Source organism: Mucor velutinosus (genome assembly GCF_035048745.1).
Source record: "Mucor velutinosus strain NIH1002 chromosome Unknown tig00001556, whole genome shotgun sequence".
NCBI lineage: Eukaryota > Fungi > Mucoromycota > Mucoromycetes > Mucorales > Mucoraceae > Mucor > Mucor velutinosus.
This window is the reverse complement of record NW_027041932.1, coordinates 1-20,300: the sequence shown is the minus strand read 5'-3', so window position 1 is coordinate 20,300 and position 20,300 is coordinate 1. Positions and strand designations below refer to the sequence as shown.

The 20,300-nt window shown below is 45.6% G+C and overlaps 10 protein-coding genes across 10 annotated transcripts; all 10 read left to right on the top strand.

Annotated features, from left to right (window-relative positions):
• Nucleotides 1–1,248: 1,248 nt before the first annotated feature.
• ATC70_008064 (uncharacterized protein) lies at nt 1,249–2,187 on the top strand (the record flags this gene model as incomplete). The annotated part of the gene is made up of 1 exon (XM_064827319.1): nt 1,249–2,187. The coding sequence occupies one exon, from the start codon at nt 1,249–1,251 to the stop codon at nt 2,185–2,187; it is 939 nt and encodes a 312-aa protein (XP_064675648.1).
• Nucleotides 2,188–2,262: 75 nt separating this feature from the next.
• Nucleotides 2,263–5,531, top strand: PIN4_2 (Peptidyl-prolyl cis-trans isomerase pin4; the record flags this gene model as incomplete). The annotated part of the gene is made up of 2 exons (XM_064827318.1): nt 2,263–2,271; nt 2,316–5,531. 2 exons carry the CDS (start codon nt 2,263–2,265, stop codon nt 5,529–5,531), a joined length of 3,225 nt encoding a protein of 1,074 aa, XP_064675647.1.
• A 513-nt stretch (nt 5,532–6,044) lies between these two features.
• On the top strand, nt 6,045–7,217 carry GYP2_4 (GTPase activating protein (GAP); the record flags this gene model as incomplete). The annotated part of the gene is made up of 1 exon (XM_064827317.1): nt 6,045–7,217. The coding sequence occupies one exon, from the start codon at nt 6,045–6,047 to the stop codon at nt 7,215–7,217; it is 1,173 nt and encodes a 390-aa protein (XP_064675646.1).
• A 2,100-nt stretch (nt 7,218–9,317) lies between these two features.
• Nucleotides 9,318–10,256, top strand: DCC1 (Ctf8p and Ctf18p associating protein; the record flags this gene model as incomplete). Its single annotated transcript, XM_064827316.1, has 1 exon — nt 9,318–10,256. The coding sequence occupies one exon, from the start codon at nt 9,318–9,320 to the stop codon at nt 10,254–10,256; it is 939 nt and encodes a 312-aa protein (XP_064675645.1).
• Nucleotides 10,257–10,331: 75 nt separating this feature from the next.
• On the top strand, nt 10,332–13,600 carry ATC70_008060 (uncharacterized protein; the record flags this gene model as incomplete). Its single annotated transcript, XM_064827315.1, has 2 exons — nt 10,332–10,340; nt 10,385–13,600. 2 exons carry the CDS (start codon nt 10,332–10,334, stop codon nt 13,598–13,600), a joined length of 3,225 nt encoding a protein of 1,074 aa, XP_064675644.1.
• A 513-nt stretch (nt 13,601–14,113) lies between these two features.
• Nucleotides 14,114–15,289, top strand: ATC70_008059 (uncharacterized protein; the record flags this gene model as incomplete). Its single annotated transcript, XM_064827314.1, has 3 exons — nt 14,114–14,257; nt 14,329–15,001; nt 15,054–15,289. The coding sequence occupies 3 exons, from the start codon at nt 14,114–14,116 to the stop codon at nt 15,287–15,289; spliced, it is 1,053 nt and encodes a 350-aa protein (XP_064675643.1).
• Nucleotides 15,290–16,120: 831 nt separating this feature from the next.
• Nucleotides 16,121–16,934, top strand: ATC70_008058 (uncharacterized protein; the record flags this gene model as incomplete). Its single annotated transcript, XM_064827313.1, has 2 exons — nt 16,121–16,666; nt 16,722–16,934. 2 exons carry the CDS (start codon nt 16,121–16,123, stop codon nt 16,932–16,934), a joined length of 759 nt encoding a protein of 252 aa, XP_064675642.1.
• A 145-nt stretch (nt 16,935–17,079) lies between these two features.
• ATC70_008057 (uncharacterized protein) lies at nt 17,080–19,329 on the top strand (the record flags this gene model as incomplete). The annotated part of the gene is made up of 3 exons (XM_064827312.1): nt 17,080–17,416; nt 17,490–17,684; nt 17,783–19,329. 3 exons carry the CDS (start codon nt 17,080–17,082, stop codon nt 19,327–19,329), a joined length of 2,079 nt encoding a protein of 692 aa, XP_064675641.1.
• Nucleotides 19,330–19,361: 32 nt separating this feature from the next.
• Nucleotides 19,362–19,808, top strand: ATC70_008056 (PH domain-containing protein; the record flags this gene model as incomplete). Its single annotated transcript, XM_064827311.1, has 1 exon — nt 19,362–19,808. One exon carries the CDS (start codon nt 19,362–19,364, stop codon nt 19,806–19,808), a length of 447 nt encoding a protein of 148 aa, XP_064675640.1.
• Nucleotides 19,809–19,955: 147 nt separating this feature from the next.
• Nucleotides 19,956–20,243, top strand: ATC70_008055 (uncharacterized protein; the record flags this gene model as incomplete). The annotated part of the gene is made up of 1 exon (XM_064827310.1): nt 19,956–20,243. One exon carries the CDS (start codon nt 19,956–19,958, stop codon nt 20,241–20,243), a length of 288 nt encoding a protein of 95 aa, XP_064675639.1.
• Between the last annotated feature and the right edge of the window lie 57 nt (nt 20,244–20,300).

Sequence of the window (20,300 nt, the reverse complement as noted above, 5' to 3'; positions counted from 1 at the left end):
CCCCTCCCTTTTAGCAGCTCCCCTAACCTTTAATTTAAACATGCTTTTCCCCGCCGAATCACTGTTAGTCTTGCAATATATGATCATACCGATTCCGCAGTTGACTACATTTGTAAATAAATAAAAACCAATATTAAACTGAGCTACATCCCCATGGATGCTTGAATGGCTCACTTGGTTAGAGCTTCATGCGGAAGCAGTGAGTATGCCGAGAGGTCGTGGGTTCGAATCCCACCTTCGCATCCATATTTTCCGCCTTTCTAACCTGGCATGTTACTCGGTATTTGTGCTTGCACGTTTAGGTGTGCTGCGGTGCGTCTGGCCGGTTTCTACCTTGAGTCCTGTTCGTCTCCCCCGTCTTGCGGCGCGGCCATTGCTATTCCTCCCTCTGTTTCTCCTCCTCTCTGGTGGGTTTTGATGCCGTTTACTTTATTGGTCCCCTCCCTTTTAGCAGCTCCCCTAACCTTTAATTTAAACATGCTTTTCCCCGCCGAATCACTGTTAGTCTTGCAATATATGATCATACCGATTCCGCAGTTGACTACATTTGTAAATAAATAAAAACCAATATTAAACTGAGCTACATCCCCATGGATGCTTGAATGGCTCACTTGGTTAGAGCTTCATGCGGAAGCAGTGAGTATGCCGAGAGGTCGTGGGTTCGAATCCCACCTTCGCATCCATATTTTCCGCCTTTCTAACCTGGCATGTTACTCGGTATTTGTGCTTGCACGTTTAGGTGTGCTGCGGTGCGTCTGGCCGGTTTCTACCTTGAGTCCTGTTCGTCTCCCCCGTCTTGCGGCGCGGCCATTGCTATTCCTCCCTCTGTTTCTCCTCTTCTCTGGTGGGTTTTGATGCCGTTTTCAATACTGGTCCCCTCCCGTTAGCAGCTCCCCTCAACCTTTAATTTAAACATGCTTTTTCCCGCCGAATCACTGTTAGTCTTGCAATATATGATCATACCGATTCCGCAGTTGACTACATTTGTAAATAAATAAAAACCAATATTAAACTGAGCTACATCCCCATCTCTTTCCGTTTTTCATCACTTTTTGCCACCTTCCCCCGGTAAAAAGTATTTCCTCACTATAAAAGCGGTTTATCTCGACAACAAACACTCCAACTAGCCTTCAGTTGTACCAGTTTACTTGCATTTAGTCAACGTACATTGTGTTATAACTTCCAGTTTGTTGGACATCTTTTTCATATTTTATTGAATCTCCAAAGTTTGATAGAATATTTTCAGCCATGCTCAACAATAATCAGCAATTTATGGATTTGAATCAGCTCATCCAAACTGTTCAACAACAACAGCAACAACTGGTCTCTCTCACCGAGCGAGTACAGCAACATGACAATCTCCTTGCTCGCCTGGACCTTTTGGAAAAGGAAAATGGAGAATTGAAAAATCAGTTACAGGCCAAGGACCTTGCAATTGAAAAATTACAGGGCCAACTCTCATCCCGCCGCACCAATCAAGGTGCTCAATCCAGCTCTCAGGTAACACCAACCCAAGAGCTTGTTACTATTCACCAACCCGATGCTACTCAAGGTAGCTACGCATCTGCTGCCCGTAAAGGTGCCCAACATCGTGACCCTGCCCGTACTACCAAGCGACGTCTTGCTGCAGGTCGTATGTTCCAAACCGCCACCACCAAAGGTCAACAAGGATACCAGTATGTGTATCTAGGCCGCTCTGGTAAAATCCTGCGCTCTGAGGTTCGTTACCAACTTCGCCGAGCTGGTATTGATACTGGCCGTGTGTTAGACATCTGTTTCCCTGCCACTGGCGTCATTGGCATCTTGCTCCACATCCAATATGTAGAGGAGTTTCTCGCCTGTATGCGCAAATGTGAAGCTGATCACATTGAAAACTTTCAACCCTTGGATCCCAACAACATTGCTGATCCCAAATATGCTGATCTTGCCATTGAAGAGCGTGAGCAATTGATCTATGAATTCACCAACACCCGTGCTCTGCAAACCCTCTCTTTCCTTCGTCCACTCAACGTTAGTGGCGTTGGCAAATACTTTGTCTCTGCTGGCTGGATCTCTCAAGAAGAGCTAGATATAGCCGTCTCTGAAGCTATCGGTCGTCTTGCCGAGAAGGAGCCCAAAAAGGCTAAATTCTTGTTCAAGCGTCAAAAGGAAGATCATGACAGCAATGGCTCTGCTATGGAACTCTAATGAGTAACATAGCTACTAGTCATACTCCCAATAACAACCCAGTCCACTCCTTTCAAGTCTCTCTCTCCCTTTGGAATGCCAATGGTCTACGTCAATCAACAGTACATGATGTTCTCCATCATGTTCAGAACACTCATGTACTGCTTGTCACTGAAACCTGGCTAACCTCTGGTTCTTTCCCTACTAACTGGTCTCAATTCCACCTCTATGGCTCTAAAGTACCTGGTGCATTTAACCGTGGTTCTGGTGGCATTACTGCCTTTGTCTCTCCTTCCTGTCCTTTCTCTGTCTCTCAACTTCCATCTTACAATGCACACACTTTGTCCCTTAAGGTTGGCACCCTTACGGTTCATTGTGTGTATCTGCCTCCACCCTTATCCTCGGATAAGGTGCTCTCGCTTCTTCGCTCGTTACCCGTAACCAGTGATACCATCCTTTGTGGTGATTTCAATGCTCGCTTTGGATCTCTACTGGGTGATACTAATGCTAATCCTCGTGGTACCTCACTACTGCCATGGCTGGAGGAGTCCTCTTTTTCCATTCTCAATGAGTCTTTAGCATTTGGTACACCCACATTCACAACTTTTCGACGTCAACAAGAGGTTCATAGCATCATTGATCTGTTTCTTACAAACATTGGCGAGGCTGCTCTGTTACATCCTCAACTGGTGGTTGAATCTGATCTGTCTCTTGGCTCTGATCATCGGCTGATGGTACTTACTTTCGAGTATGTGCCCCCTCCCGATGATACTCTTGGTTCTGGTAGCTCTGGTGGTTTGGCCCCTAGACGGCAATGGAAGCTCTCGAAATTGAGGAAAAAGCGGCCTTTGGGCTTGCTTCGTGAATCCTTTCGAACTTCTGTTGCTCCTTTGGTTGGTTCTCTCTCTGGTTTGGTGTCTGCTCCCCCTGGTGTTTGTCCAGATATTGATGCAATCAACGATTCTTTGAATCAATGTTTGTATGAATCTCTGGATAGCTCAATTGGTGTGAAATCTGGTCGTCCTGGCCACTGGAAAAAGTACTGGACACAGGAAATTGAGGATGCTGCTCGTGAAAGAGATACTATGTATAGTAGATGGAGGTGGGCAAGTCGTTTTGCCAAAGTCGAAACATGGAATCTCTATCAAGCTGCTCACAGGCGTTTTCGTTCTCTTGTACAAGCTGCTAAGCGTCGATCGTGGAATCAGTTTTGCTCTGATTTGGAAAAGGATTTTTCGAAAGCTACTGCTGCAATCAAGCGCATTAAAAGAAACAAGGAATGCTCTGCAACGTACAGTCATCCAGACGGTCCAACTGCCTCTGTCAACACAATGGCGTCCCATCTTGCCTCTGTCTATGATGGCTCCCTGTTGAATAATGCGTCTCGCCTTGCTGCTCCGTCCAATTTCTCTGATTTGCCTTATGATGTGTCCACCGCTGATTTGGGTCTATTTGATGCTGATACACTTGTCTCCCTCATTAAGCGTTTGCCAAATGGGAAAGCTCCTGGTCCTGATCATTTGAAAGCTGAAATGCTGAAGGCTCTAGCATCTGACATTGCACCCGTATTGTCTCTGCTCTTTACACTCTGCTCTCAGTGGTCGTATACACCAGCCCTATGGCGACATGCTCAAGTCTTTCCCATTTACAAGAAAGGTGATGTATCTGATCCTGCAAACTTTCGTCCAATTTCGCTTACTTCGGTGATGCGTAAATTGTTCGAATTCTCTCTGATGCCTGCTCTTGATGAACATTCGCCTGCACTTGATGTTGCTCAAGGTGGCTTTCGCCCACAGCGTAGTCCTCTGGATCAAGCCCTCTGTTTACATGACTTGATGCACGACTACTTCCTCACCCACCACCACTACCCTGTGGTTGCTTTCCTAGACATCAAATCAGCGTATGATACCGTGGATCGTCGAGTGATTTGGGATGCTCTCTCTCGTTCCTCTCTGCCTCGTTCAGTTCTCAGTTTGCTCATCCACATGTTCGATGATGTACTCGTGTCTGTGTTGATTGCAAATCACACCTCTGTTCCCTTTTCGCCTGCTACTGGCGTATTGCAGGGTTCAGTGCTCAGCCCTCACTTGTACTCTCTGTACATCAACTCTCTGCCTGCTGTTCTTCGTTCTGCTGTCAGTCGCGGTACTATGGTATCACCACCTGGGATGCCTAGTGTTTGCGTGAATAGCCTGCTCTTTGCTGATGATGTGGCCATATTTGGCTCTCGTACTGATGTGCAAACCATGTTGGATATCGCTTCAGATCACTCGTTCTCTCTTGGCTACAGGTGGAAACCATCAAAATGTGCTTTACTTTGTGCTCCTATTGCCTCTACTCGTCATCCATTGTCTCTATACGGTGAACCTCTTCCTGTGGTAGAGGAATTCACGTATCTTGGTATGCCGTTTAGATATAAAGGTCTGTATGCCCCTGGGATTCTCAATCTGCGTGCTTCTGGTGCTATCAAGACAATGGCATTGTTAAATTCGGTTGGTGTCAATCGAAATGGTTTTTCTCTGTTGCTTTGTGCTCGTTTGTATAAAAGCTTTATTCGTCCCAAACTGGAATACGGCTTAGCTATATCTCATCTCTCTTTCCGTGACTTCAAGGCTCTTGATGCTCTGCAAAATCGATTGGTTGGTATGTTTGTTGGTAGTACATGGTACAATGTTGCCAAACATTTGACCTGTCTTCCCAGCATGAAGCATCGATATAACGTTCTGACAACACGTTATGCCCTTCGTGCTGATACTCTCCCTGATGATTGCTTGTTGGTTCTGCTTCGTCGTGGTTTACTGTACACTCGTCTAGACAGATTTATCTGTCAAAACCCGTTGTATCTAACACTGCCTGATCCGCCGCCATTCACCACTGCTGGTCTTACTGAAGTCTTTGATTCGTATTGGCAAGATCAAGTAGATCGTCAACTTGCTGCTGCTGCTGTTTCTGGTGCTCAGACTCTCCTTCGTGCTTGTCGTCCGTCTGTCTCTCGTCCAGATCCCATCCTGTATCTGCCTATTGGTCGATCTGCTCGTAGTCGTCTTGTGCGGTGGCGTCTTGGACGTTTCACCAATATGCGTGAAGAATGTCCGTGCACTACCGGTGAGTTTATCTCCCGAGATCACTTTCTGACATGTCGTGCTCTGGATCGTACCTTTTTTGATGCTTTGCCACCTGCTCCACCTGGTGTACATCGCATTGACCATGCTCTGAACTGTCTTCCAGACAAAGCTTCAGCTGGTCCACCGTACTTTTGGTCTGCTTTGCTCCTTTTGTTGCATGCCATTGATTGCCTTGTGCATCCTCTGGCTGTGATCCCACCAGATCCAGATCCTGGATCGCTCTGGTTTTCTGCTCATTGATGAACGTTTGTTGTTTTTGCTTTCTCGGTGCGATGCCACGGTGGTAAGTAATTATCAAAGTTCCCATCCGTTGGTCATTCCTCCAGATCAAATCAACAATACCAGTACTCATGCCGATCCTCTGCAACTACCACACTTTCCTTTTTCCCTTTTTCTTCGTTAGTGTCCTCATAAGGGTTTTTTGTACCTGCTACTCTTTTGTTTCTAGAATTCTAGGCTAATGCTCCCATCGAGTGCCCATTGAATTCATGTATATAATAAAAATCAACGTTAAACTGAGCTACATCCCCAACCAATTTTTTTAATACATTGAAGCCCAGTAATATTGAAAAAATTGACCCAACTCTACAATTCCATACAATACATAGCAAGAACATCATTCCAGACGACACCAAAGTAAACCAGGCATTAAGCTCTGCGTCCTCTCTTTCTCCAGGTCAAAAACGGCCAAGTTCCTCAAGATCTCCACCTTTTTTCGCTGTAGATTTCACTCAACAGTTGAAAACAAAGAAAATGACACCCACTCCAACCTCTCATCAGCACCACCATCCACAAACATCAGTTGATATCATCAACATTTCTACTGATTTTGGACCAACAACTCCTCCATCTGCCTCTCCAGCGAGTGAACAGCAACTTTCAACCTTTATGATTGAGGTTCGAAATCGCTTAGCTCGTCTGGAAACCGCCCATGTAGAAATTGAGCGGTTAAAAACAGCCCTGGCAGAGTCTGAAGCTGCTCGTCACACTCTCGAAGCCAAACTTGCAGCTGCTACTGGTACTACAACTAGCCTGGCTCCCAAACCATCATCATCCCACCCACCTCCTGCCACTACTACCACCACAACAGCACCAGCATCAACTACATGCACCAATGCTACCTCTGCCACCTCTTCGTCTCCAGGAAATCAACCATCTTTTGCTGCCGTCGTTGCATCTAATACAGGTGCAAAGCGTAAGAAGAAGCCTGCTGCTCGTCCTCCTCCTCCATCTGCCACCAAGGCATCCGCTACTCTTGCTCGTCTTTTTGCTCCTCAAAGTGATACACCATCTGGTTATCAATTTGTGTACTATGCTACTCCTGTCCGCCGTCGTCTTTCTGAGCTGCGTCGCCTTGTTCAAGGCGTAGGATTGAATAACTCTCGTGTGCTGGATATTCAATATCCTGTACAGAATGTGATTTCTTTCCTTGTTCATAATGACTATGTTCTCACCCTCACCAAAGCCATGCATCTCCATGGTCGTGGCTCTTCTCCGTTGATTGACTTTGATCCATGTGATCCAGTCAATCTCAAAGATCCCAAATTTGCTTCTCTCTCTCGTGATCTGCGTGTCCAAAAGGCCATTGAGGTCGAAAACCTTCGCTGTCTTCGTTCTCTGTCTTTTGTCCGTCGTTCTGTCCGTGTTTCTGTTGCTCGTTCTTTTCTTTTGTATGATCGCATCAACCAAGCCCAATTTGATGCCATTTTGAAAGAAGAAATGCTTGCTCGTTCCTCCTCCTCTGCTGCTGCTAAACCACCATCTCGATCCTCTGATCAAGAGCGTTTAGCCAAGAAACAACGTTTGAGTTATCTTGGCTACCTCTTGCATCACGATGCTGAAACTGCCTCTCTTTTGGCTTATGCTGTCTCCCCAACTCTCTCTGCTACCAAGGATCTTGAAATGTCAGAGCCTTCTGATAACTGATTGACACCTTGTTGTTAAAATCGTTTTGCTCTCTCATTCCCACTCTCATTGTTTCTGTTTCTGCTGCCTTTGTGGTAGTGTCCGTATTCACTTTGTCCTCCTTCTCTGCTTCTTTCTCGTTTGGTCTTTGTCTCTCTGCTCATTTTGCTATATGCAAATGCCTCGTTTTCTCTTTTTTTCTTGCTTTTTTTGTGCCACTGAGGTCTGTGGGTTTATTTTGTCTGTGCTGCTGTCTGAACATCGAGGTATCCTCAATTGCATGTCTCATACACCATAGCTTCTTATTCTCTACCCTTTTATCTCACTTGTTTTACTCCTTTTTCCTGCCTGTACTTCTTTTTTACCAGTTTAATTTTTAGTTTAGGACCTTTTTTCCCTTTTCTGGACACTTGCATGTTGTTCCTGCATGGAGATCAAACTATCAATTTAAGCTTTTTTGCTGTACGTCGCTTCTCAGGACTTGCAACTAATGATCCAAAGATCGCATGCATATAAGTCTATATTTTTTACATTGCTAATTCATTGTAATCAATAAACAACCATAAATTTTCGCCTGAGCTACATCCCCATGGATGCTTGAATGGCTCACTTGGTTAGAGCTTCATGCGGAAGCAGTGAGTATGCCGAGAGGTCGTGGGTTCGAATCCCACCTTCGCATCCATATTTTCCGCCTTTCTAACCTGGCATGTTACTCGGTATTTGTGCTTGCACGTTTAGGTGTGCTGCGGTGCGTCTGGCCGGTTTCTACCTTGAGTCCTGTTCGTCTCCCCCGTCTTGCGGCGCGGCCATTGCTATTCCTCCCTCTGTTTCTCCTCCTCTCTGGTGGGTTTTGATGCCGTTTACTTTATTGGTCCCCTCCCTTTTAGCAGCTCCCCTAACCTTTAATTTAAACATGCTTTTCCCCGCCGAATCACTGTTAGTCTTGCAATATATGATCATACCGATTCCGCAGTTGACTACATTTGTAAATAAATAAAAACCAATATTAAACTGAGCTACATCCCCATGGATGCTTGAATGGCTCACTTGGTTAGAGCTTCATGCGGAAGCAGTGAGTATGCCGAGAGGTCGTGGGTTCGAATCCCACCTTCGCATCCATATTTTCCGCCTTTCTAACCTGGCATGTTACTCGGTATTTGTGCTTGCACGTTTAGGTGTGCTGCGGTGCGTCTGGCCGGTTTCTACCTTGAGTCCTGTTCGTCTCCCCCGTCTTGCGGCGCGGCCATTGCTATTCCTCCCTCTGTTTCTCCTCCTCTCTGGTGGGTTTTGATGCCGTTTACTTTATTGGTCCCCTCCCTTTTAGCAGCTCCCCTAACCTTTAATTTAAACATGCTTTTCCCCGCCGAATCACTGTTAGTCTTGCAATATATGATCATACCGATTCCGCAGTTGACTACATTTGTAAATAAATAAAAACCAATATTAAACTGAGCTACATCCCCATGGATGCTTGAATGGCTCACTTGGTTAGAGCTTCATGCGGAAGCAGTGAGTATGCCGAGAGGTCGTGGGTTCGAATCCCACCTTCGCATCCATATTTTCCGCCTTTCTAACCTGGCATGTTACTCGGTATTTGTGCTTGCACGTTTAGGTGTGCTGCGGTGCGTCTGGCCGGTTTCTACCTTGAGTCCTGTTCGTCTCCCCCGTCTTGCGGCGCGGCCATTGCTATTCCTCCCTCTGTTTCTCCTCTTCTCTGGTGGGTTTTGATGCCGTTTTCAATACTGGTCCCCTCCCGTTAGCAGCTCCCCTCAACCTTTAATTTAAACATGCTTTTTCCCGCCGAATCACTGTTAGTCTTGCAATATATGATCATACCGATTCCGCAGTTGACTACATTTGTAAATAAATAAAAACCAATATTAAACTGAGCTACATCCCCATCTCTTTCCGTTTTTCATCACTTTTTGCCACCTTCCCCCGGTAAAAAGTATTTCCTCACTATAAAAGCGGTTTATCTCGACAACAAACACTCCAACTAGCCTTCAGTTGTACCAGTTTACTTGCATTTAGTCAACGTACATTGTGTTATAACTTCCAGTTTGTTGGACATCTTTTTCATATTTTATTGAATCTCCAAAGTTTGATAGAATATTTTCAGCCATGCTCAACAATAATCAGCAATTTATGGATTTGAATCAGCTCATCCAAACTGTTCAACAACAACAGCAACAACTGGTCTCTCTCACCGAGCGAGTACAGCAACATGACAATCTCCTTGCTCGCCTGGACCTTTTGGAAAAGGAAAATGGAGAATTGAAAAATCAGTTACAGGCCAAGGACCTTGCAATTGAAAAATTACAGGGCCAACTCTCATCCCGCCGCACCAATCAAGGTGCTCAATCCAGCTCTCAGGTAACACCAACCCAAGAGCTTGTTACTATTCACCAACCCGATGCTACTCAAGGTAGCTACGCATCTGCTGCCCGTAAAGGTGCCCAACATCGTGACCCTGCCCGTACTACCAAGCGACGTCTTGCTGCAGGTCGTATGTTCCAAACCGCCACCACCAAAGGTCAACAAGGATACCAGTATGTGTATCTAGGCCGCTCTGGTAAAATCCTGCGCTCTGAGGTTCGTTACCAACTTCGCCGAGCTGGTATTGATACTGGCCGTGTGTTAGACATCTGTTTCCCTGCCACTGGCGTCATTGGCATCTTGCTCCACATCCAATATGTAGAGGAGTTTCTCGCCTGTATGCGCAAATGTGAAGCTGATCACATTGAAAACTTTCAACCCTTGGATCCCAACAACATTGCTGATCCCAAATATGCTGATCTTGCCATTGAAGAGCGTGAGCAATTGATCTATGAATTCACCAACACCCGTGCTCTGCAAACCCTCTCTTTCCTTCGTCCACTCAACGTTAGTGGCGTTGGCAAATACTTTGTCTCTGCTGGCTGGATCTCTCAAGAAGAGCTAGATATAGCCGTCTCTGAAGCTATCGGTCGTCTTGCCGAGAAGGAGCCCAAAAAGGCTAAATTCTTGTTCAAGCGTCAAAAGGAAGATCATGACAGCAATGGCTCTGCTATGGAACTCTAATGAGTAACATAGCTACTAGTCATACTCCCAATAACAACCCAGTCCACTCCTTTCAAGTCTCTCTCTCCCTTTGGAATGCCAATGGTCTACGTCAATCAACAGTACATGATGTTCTCCATCATGTTCAGAACACTCATGTACTGCTTGTCACTGAAACCTGGCTAACCTCTGGTTCTTTCCCTACTAACTGGTCTCAATTCCACCTCTATGGCTCTAAAGTACCTGGTGCATTTAACCGTGGTTCTGGTGGCATTACTGCCTTTGTCTCTCCTTCCTGTCCTTTCTCTGTCTCTCAACTTCCATCTTACAATGCACACACTTTGTCCCTTAAGGTTGGCACCCTTACGGTTCATTGTGTGTATCTGCCTCCACCCTTATCCTCGGATAAGGTGCTCTCGCTTCTTCGCTCGTTACCCGTAACCAGTGATACCATCCTTTGTGGTGATTTCAATGCTCGCTTTGGATCTCTACTGGGTGATACTAATGCTAATCCTCGTGGTACCTCACTACTGCCATGGCTGGAGGAGTCCTCTTTTTCCATTCTCAATGAGTCTTTAGCATTTGGTACACCCACATTCACAACTTTTCGACGTCAACAAGAGGTTCATAGCATCATTGATCTGTTTCTTACAAACATTGGCGAGGCTGCTCTGTTACATCCTCAACTGGTGGTTGAATCTGATCTGTCTCTTGGCTCTGATCATCGGCTGATGGTACTTACTTTCGAGTATGTGCCCCCTCCCGATGATACTCTTGGTTCTGGTAGCTCTGGTGGTTTGGCCCCTAGACGGCAATGGAAGCTCTCGAAATTGAGGAAAAAGCGGCCTTTGGGCTTGCTTCGTGAATCCTTTCGAACTTCTGTTGCTCCTTTGGTTGGTTCTCTCTCTGGTTTGGTGTCTGCTCCCCCTGGTGTTTGTCCAGATATTGATGCAATCAACGATTCTTTGAATCAATGTTTGTATGAATCTCTGGATAGCTCAATTGGTGTGAAATCTGGTCGTCCTGGCCACTGGAAAAAGTACTGGACACAGGAAATTGAGGATGCTGCTCGTGAAAGAGATACTATGTATAGTAGATGGAGGTGGGCAAGTCGTTTTGCCAAAGTCGAAACATGGAATCTCTATCAAGCTGCTCACAGGCGTTTTCGTTCTCTTGTACAAGCTGCTAAGCGTCGATCGTGGAATCAGTTTTGCTCTGATTTGGAAAAGGATTTTTCGAAAGCTACTGCTGCAATCAAGCGCATTAAAAGAAACAAGGAATGCTCTGCAACGTACAGTCATCCAGACGGTCCAACTGCCTCTGTCAACACAATGGCGTCCCATCTTGCCTCTGTCTATGATGGCTCCCTGTTGAATAATGCGTCTCGCCTTGCTGCTCCGTCCAATTTCTCTGATTTGCCTTATGATGTGTCCACCGCTGATTTGGGTCTATTTGATGCTGATACACTTGTCTCCCTCATTAAGCGTTTGCCAAATGGGAAAGCTCCTGGTCCTGATCATTTGAAAGCTGAAATGCTGAAGGCTCTAGCATCTGACATTGCACCCGTATTGTCTCTGCTCTTTACACTCTGCTCTCAGTGGTCGTATACACCAGCCCTATGGCGACATGCTCAAGTCTTTCCCATTTACAAGAAAGGTGATGTATCTGATCCTGCAAACTTTCGTCCAATTTCGCTTACTTCGGTGATGCGTAAATTGTTCGAATTCTCTCTGATGCCTGCTCTTGATGAACATTCGCCTGCACTTGATGTTGCTCAAGGTGGCTTTCGCCCACAGCGTAGTCCTCTGGATCAAGCCCTCTGTTTACATGACTTGATGCACGACTACTTCCTCACCCACCACCACTACCCTGTGGTTGCTTTCCTAGACATCAAATCAGCGTATGATACCGTGGATCGTCGAGTGATTTGGGATGCTCTCTCTCGTTCCTCTCTGCCTCGTTCAGTTCTCAGTTTGCTCATCCACATGTTCGATGATGTACTCGTGTCTGTGTTGATTGCAAATCACACCTCTGTTCCCTTTTCGCCTGCTACTGGCGTATTGCAGGGTTCAGTGCTCAGCCCTCACTTGTACTCTCTGTACATCAACTCTCTGCCTGCTGTTCTTCGTTCTGCTGTCAGTCGCGGTACTATGGTATCACCACCTGGGATGCCTAGTGTTTGCGTGAATAGCCTGCTCTTTGCTGATGATGTGGCCATATTTGGCTCTCGTACTGATGTGCAAACCATGTTGGATATCGCTTCAGATCACTCGTTCTCTCTTGGCTACAGGTGGAAACCATCAAAATGTGCTTTACTTTGTGCTCCTATTGCCTCTACTCGTCATCCATTGTCTCTATACGGTGAACCTCTTCCTGTGGTAGAGGAATTCACGTATCTTGGTATGCCGTTTAGATATAAAGGTCTGTATGCCCCTGGGATTCTCAATCTGCGTGCTTCTGGTGCTATCAAGACAATGGCATTGTTAAATTCGGTTGGTGTCAATCGAAATGGTTTTTCTCTGTTGCTTTGTGCTCGTTTGTATAAAAGCTTTATTCGTCCCAAACTGGAATACGGCTTAGCTATATCTCATCTCTCTTTCCGTGACTTCAAGGCTCTTGATGCTCTGCAAAATCGATTGGTTGGTATGTTTGTTGGTAGTACATGGTACAATGTTGCCAAACATTTGACCTGTCTTCCCAGCATGAAGCATCGATATAACGTTCTGACAACACGTTATGCCCTTCGTGCTGATACTCTCCCTGATGATTGCTTGTTGGTTCTGCTTCGTCGTGGTTTACTGTACACTCGTCTAGACAGATTTATCTGTCAAAACCCGTTGTATCTAACACTGCCTGATCCGCCGCCATTCACCACTGCTGGTCTTACTGAAGTCTTTGATTCGTATTGGCAAGATCAAGTAGATCGTCAACTTGCTGCTGCTGCTGTTTCTGGTGCTCAGACTCTCCTTCGTGCTTGTCGTCCGTCTGTCTCTCGTCCAGATCCCATCCTGTATCTGCCTATTGGTCGATCTGCTCGTAGTCGTCTTGTGCGGTGGCGTCTTGGACGTTTCACCAATATGCGTGAAGAATGTCCGTGCACTACCGGTGAGTTTATCTCCCGAGATCACTTTCTGACATGTCGTGCTCTGGATCGTACCTTTTTTGATGCTTTGCCACCTGCTCCACCTGGTGTACATCGCATTGACCATGCTCTGAACTGTCTTCCAGACAAAGCTTCAGCTGGTCCACCGTACTTTTGGTCTGCTTTGCTCCTTTTGTTGCATGCCATTGATTGCCTTGTGCATCCTCTGGCTGTGATCCCACCAGATCCAGATCCTGGATCGCTCTGGTTTTCTGCTCATTGATGAACGTTTGTTGTTTTTGCTTTCTCGGTGCGATGCCACGGTGGTAAGTAATTATCAAAGTTCCCATCCGTTGGTCATTCCTCCAGATCAAATCAACAATACCAGTACTCATGCCGATCCTCTGCAACTACCACACTTTCCTTTTTCCCTTTTTCTTCGTTAGTGTCCTCATAAGGGTTTTTTGTACCTGCTACTCTTTTGTTTCTAGAATTCTAGGCTAATGCTCCCATCGAGTGCCCATTGAATTCATGTATATAATAAAAATCAACGTTAAACTGAGCTACATCCCCAACCAATTTTTTTAATACATTGAAGCCCAGTAATATTGAAAAAATTGACCCAACTCTACAATTCCATACAATACATAGCAAGAACATCATTCCAGACGACACCAAAGTAAACCAGGCATTAAGCTCTGCGTCCTCTCTTTCTCCAGGTCAAAAACGGCCAAGTTCCTCAAGATCTCCACCTTTTTTCGCTGTAGATTTCACTCAACAGTTGAAAACAAAGAAAATGACACCCACTCCAACCTCTCATCAGCACCACCATCCACAAACATCAGTTGATATCATCAACATTTCTACTGATTTTGGACCAACAACTCCTCCATCTGCCTCTCCAGCGAGTGAACAGCAACTTTCAACCTTTATGATTGAGGTTCGAAATCGCTTAGCTCGTCTGGAAACCGCCCATGTAGAAATTGAGCGGTTAAAAAACAGCCCTGGCAGAGTCTGAAGCTGCTCGTCACACTCTCGAAGCCAAACTTGCAGCTGCTACTGGTACTACAACTAGCCTGGCTCCCAAACCATCATCATCCCACCCACCTCCTGCCACTACTACCACCACAACAGCACCAGCATCAACTACATGCACCAATGCTACCTCTGCCACCTCTTCGTCTCCAGGAAATCAACCATCTTTTGCTGCCGTCGTTGCATCTAATACAGGTGGCAAAGCGTAAGAAGAAGCCTGCTGCTCGTCCTCCTCCTCCATCTGCCACCAAGGCATCCGCTACTCTTGCTCGTCTTTTTGCTCCTCAAAGTGATACACCATCTGGTTATCAATTTGTGTACTATGCTACTCCTGTCCGCCGTCGTCTTTCTGAGCTGCGTCGCCTTGTTCAAGGCGTAGGATTGAATAACTCTCGTGTGCTGGATATTCAATATCCTGTACAGAATGTGATTTCTTTCCTTGTTCATAATGACTATGTTCTCACCCTCACCAAAGCCATGCATCTCCATGGTCGTGGCTCTTCTCCGTTGATTGACTTTGATCCATGTGATCCAGTCAATCTCAAGGATCCCAAATTTGCTTCTCTCTCTCGTGATCTGCGTGTCCAAAAGGCCATTGAGATCGAAAAACCTTCGCTGCCTCCGTTCGCTGTCTTTTGTCCGTCGCTCTGTCCGTATTTCTGTTGCTCGTTCTTTTCTTTTGTATGATCGCATCAACCAAGCCCAATTTGATGCCATTTTGAAAGAAGAAATGCTTGCTCGTTCCTCCTCCTCTGCTGCTGCTAAACCACCATCCCGATCCTCTGATCAAGAGCGTTTAGCCAAGAAACAACGTTTGAGTTATCTTGGCTACCTCTTGCATCATGATGCTGAAACTGCCTCTCTCTTGGCTTATGCTGTCTCCCCCACTCTCTCTGCTACCAAGGATCTTGAAATGTCAGAGCCTTCTGATAACTGATTGACACCTTGTTGTTAAAATCGTTTTGCTCTCTCATTCCCACTCTCATTGTTTCTGTTTCTGCTGCCTTTGTGGTAGTGTCCGTATTCACTTTGTCCTCCTTCTCTGCTTCTTTCTCGTTTGGTCTTTGTCTCTCTGCTCATTTTGCTATATGCAAATGCCTCGTTTTCTCCTTTTTTTCTTGCTTTTTTTGTGCCACTGAGGTCTGTGGGTTTATTTTGTCTGTGCTGCTGTCTGAACATCGAGGTATCCTCAATTGCATGTCTCATACACCATAGCTTCTTATTCTCTACCCTTTTATCTCACTTGTTTTACTCCTTTTTCCTGCCTGTACTTCTTTTTTACCAGTTTAATTTTTAGTTTAGGACCTTTTTTCCCTTTTCTGGACACTTGCATGTTGTTCCTGCATGGAGATCAAACTATTAATTTAAGCTTTTTTGCTGTACGTCGCTTCTCAGGACTTGCAACTAATGATCCAAAGATCGCATGCATATAAGTCTATATTTTTTACATTGCTAATTCATTGTAATCAATAAACAACCATAAATTTTCGCCTGAGCTACATCCCCACCTTTCTTTCGCTTTTGAAATTTTATATTACGTTCTGCCAAAAATTCAGGTACCACGTGATTAGAAAATTCCAATAAGTGTATCCAAGCAGTAGTAAACAAAGCAGTAATCACCAAACGAGCATACATTAAGTGCCTAGTACTTGAAGTATAACCTGTGAAAACCTCAGCTCGATCGAACAGATATTCATCTTTTTTGAAAAACCCACAAAAAACATCATATTTTTCTTTCGACATCTCAACACCTTTGTATCGATCAACAATGACAATGGACACCGATACACCAGCTACTCTCATGTCGCAGATGGATCTGCAGAGACTAGTATTGACCATGCAACAGGACATCTCTGCCCACAACAGTGCTTTGCAAGAGCTAAATGCCTTGAAAACCACTATTTTGAATCTCCAAAAACAAAATGAATCCCTGACCCAAGAGAATGAGCGTCTGCGTCAGCAACTCAACTCTCAACAAGGTTCCACAACCACTCAAGCGCAACCCAAATCAGGTATTCAACAGCAACCCAAACCTCATTCTTCAGCTACTCAATCCACGCAACAAGCACCCAATGCCACCAAAAAGACTCCCAACAACTCTTGGACCGAAGTAATCAAACGTTCCAAAAAGGTTCGCAACCCTGCCGATGTAACTGACAAACATCGCCAAGCTATTACTCGTGGTTTTAACTTGGCTCCTGAAGGGCCCAAAGGCTACACAACGGTGTACTTTAACCGCTCTCGCCGCTTCACTCGCACTGAAGTCCGCAACAACTTGCATCTGATCAAAGCTGATGCTTCTCGTATCATTGATGTAACGTTCCCTGCTAGAAACATCATTGGCGTCCTAGTCCCATTTGCAATACAAGGACAACCTCGTCTCCATTCTCACCAAGAACAACATCAATGTTGTGGAAGGCTTTGATCCTACTGATCCCAAACACCTCGCTGACCCCAAGTTTAAAGAGATGTCCCTCTCTAAGCGTGAGGATGCTGCCTTTGACCTGCAAATCAATCGTTGTGCCAAGTCTCTTGTCTACCTTGCCAATCGTCGTTCTCGTCTTTTTTGCTTCTGTTGCTAATCACTTTTTGGAAAATGGTTGGACCACCACTGAATACATTGATTCTGTCGCCCCTGTCAATAACATCTTTGGCTCTTCTGGTTTCAAGAAAAGCTCTGGCTCATCTGATTGTTGACATGTCTGATTCCGACGAAGAAGAGTATTAATGATTGAGAGTCCTCTCAGTCATTATACATCCTCCTCGCTCCCTGACCATCCTCTCTCTGCTTCTAATCCGTCCTCATCAATACCAACTATACTCAATAACACTATACCTACTACTCCTCCTCCTCCTACAGCTTTGGCTCCAGTCATTAATAGCGCTTCTCAACTCACTCCACTCACCATTGGCCTCTGGAACGCTCGCGGTCTCAGAGATACCACCATTGATGATGTTCTCCGTTATTGCCAATCCTTCTCTGTGCTGTTCATTACCGAAACATGGCTGAACCGCCATCCCATCCGACTACCCACCAATTGGCAGCAAATTCCACTTACCTGGCGTCACTGTCGCAGGCGGTGGTCGTGGCTCTCGTGGCATTACATGCTTAATCAACCCTTCCTGTCCCCTTACAGCATTCCAGACGCCTTTGCCCTCTGCTCTTCAAGAGTTTGCTTTGGGTATTCAACTTGGTCGTGAACTTCGGCTCATTTGTCTGTATATACCACCTGAGCAAGCGGATCTCTATACTGAAAATGTCTCTTCCATCCTGAATGCGATCCCGTTGGATCATGACACAATCATCTGTGGCGATCTGAATGCCCGCATGGGTAGCTTTGTTTGGTGACTCCTCTACAAATAACCGTGGTCGTCTACTTCAAGAGTACTGTGGCCGATAATCAATTAAACGTTTTGAACTGTCAATTAGCCCACTCTACACCTACCTTTGAGGACCGTCGTAGTGGGCGGAATGTAAGTAGCATTGTCGATTACTACATCTCAAATGTAGAATCACTTTCCTTTGCCTCTCTGGATACCTCATCTCCACCTTCTTCCTCCTCAATTAGTATTTACTCTGACTTGTCTTTGGGATCTGATCATAAACTGATGTCTCTGACGTTTGATTACCACTCAAACGAACCTGCTCTTGCTATGCCTGCTACGCCATCACCATCACCTCGTCTCCTATGGAAGCTCTCACGTCTACAAGAAACGGATGTACGCAATTTGTATGCACAACGCTTTACAGCCCTCTCTCAACCGTTGCTACAACAGCTGATCTCGCTTGTGCGCTCACCACCTGATACACAACCTCCAATCGATACCCTCAACAGTGATCTCACCAATTGTATATATCAGGCACTGGATGAATCCGTTACTCGGCAATCCCAGCGACCCAACTTTTGGAAGAAATTCTGGACCCTCGATCTTCAACGGCTCTGTGATCATCGTGAAGCTCTCTATCGTAAATATCGTCGTTGTCCCGCTTCATTGGACAAGGCATATTGGTGGAATCAACATGTGGAAGCACATCAAAAGTTCAAACAGGCCCTTCGTAGAGCTAAACAGGTTTCGTGGCACGCATTCTGTGAATCTTTATTCAAGCAAGACTTTTCAAAGGCCATGTCAAAAATCAAGTTGATCAAATCCAGACGACAAAGACAATCAGGGTATCTACATGTGGACGGTGCTCAAGCTGGTGCTAATGCTATGCGTGATCACCTTGCTACCATTTATGCTGGATCCAATCTCCCAACAAATCGACCTCCATGCCCTTTTGCTACACATGGTAGACATCTGCCATATGGTGTTCCTCCTCCTCAGTCAGCCTCCCATCTTGGTGGTACTCGTCTGGCAAATGGTGACATCAGTACATTGAATCCGCATGCTTCTCCTTTCATCCCATCATACCTCTCACATAGAACTCTACCACATGATGACTCTGACCCAACACGTCGTGTTGTCTCAGCATCGGTCCACAACGAAGCTTTTGACGAGATTATTAGTATTGACCATATCATTCAGCAGATCAAGTCGTTGCCATACCGTAAAGCACCTGGCCGTGATTCAATTCGTGGTGAAATGCTGAAACCCATTCAGAAACCACTTGCCACTGTTCTGTCATACCTCTTTGCTCTGACCTATCAATGGTCTTACACACCAGCGGATTGGCGTCATGGTAATGTTTGTAGCATCTACAAGAAGGGACCTGTCACGGAGGCATCAAGCTTTCGGCCCATCTCATTGACTAGTACACTGAGAAAACTCTTTGAAATGTGCCTTGCTCCCCTTGTCCTCACCATTTCACCACCATTAGACGTAGCCCAGAATGGTTTCCGATCCGCAAGAAGTGCACTTGATAGTGCTCTTAGTCTCCAAGACTTAATGAAAGACTACCAGAACCAACACTACCACTGGCCAACTGTGTGCTTCCTTGATATAAGAGTGCCTATGATGTTGTTGATCGCCGTGTGATCTGGAATTCGCTGCTCTCTGCCAATGCTCCAATGCCACTTGTCTCATTGCTCTCCAATTTGTTTGACGATGTTTCTATTTCAGTGCTGAATCAGCAATGCGTGTCCAAGAACTCTCACTGCATACTGGATTGCTTCAAGGCTCCACCCTTAGTTCCCTTATTCAGTATCTTTTCAACTCACTGCCAGCTTTGTTGCGTCAAGCTGCATCGTCCTCTCACCACTCGTGTCATGTCAACATCACCATCATGTGCTCCCCTCCTCTTTGGTCCGTCCATAACACCCACTCATGCTACTAATATTGCTATTAATGCTTTATTGTATGCTGATGATGTTGCTATTCTAGGTTCTGCTCGTGAAGTAAAACAGATGCTGACACTAGCTGAATCACATTCCCTTGCACTTGGGTATCGCTGGGCTCCTGCCAAATGTGCTATCATCAATCCACGTCCTCCACCTCATCTACCTTTCTTGACCTGACCTTGTATGGAGAATGTCTTCCTGTTGTCGATGAATTTGTGTATCTCGGTATTCCATTTGACCGCAAGGGCATCTGCACAACATCTATTGTTCAAGAAAATGTCAGCGTGGTACCATGGCTTCAATGGCTCAGCTTAACTCCATTGGATGCAATCGTTCTGGCTTCCCTCTGCTCTTCTCCACCAAATTGTATGCTTCATTCATCAGACCCAAACTGGAATTGGTATTGGCATTGCCAATATGCGTGTTGCTGATTTCAAGGCTCTTGAAAAGGTCCAAGATACGTGCCTCCGCATGATATTTGGTGGCCATCGTGCTGCTTCCACCATGGTGTTTCGACACATGACAAATCTGCCTCTGATGCGACAACGTGTGCCTATACTGGTGACTCATTCTGCTTGCGTTCACAATTCCTCCAGAAGATGGCCTTGCTGATACTGCTCCTCTGATTCCATAACCTGGTTCATCTTTGAAAAGATTAAAAAAGCAACA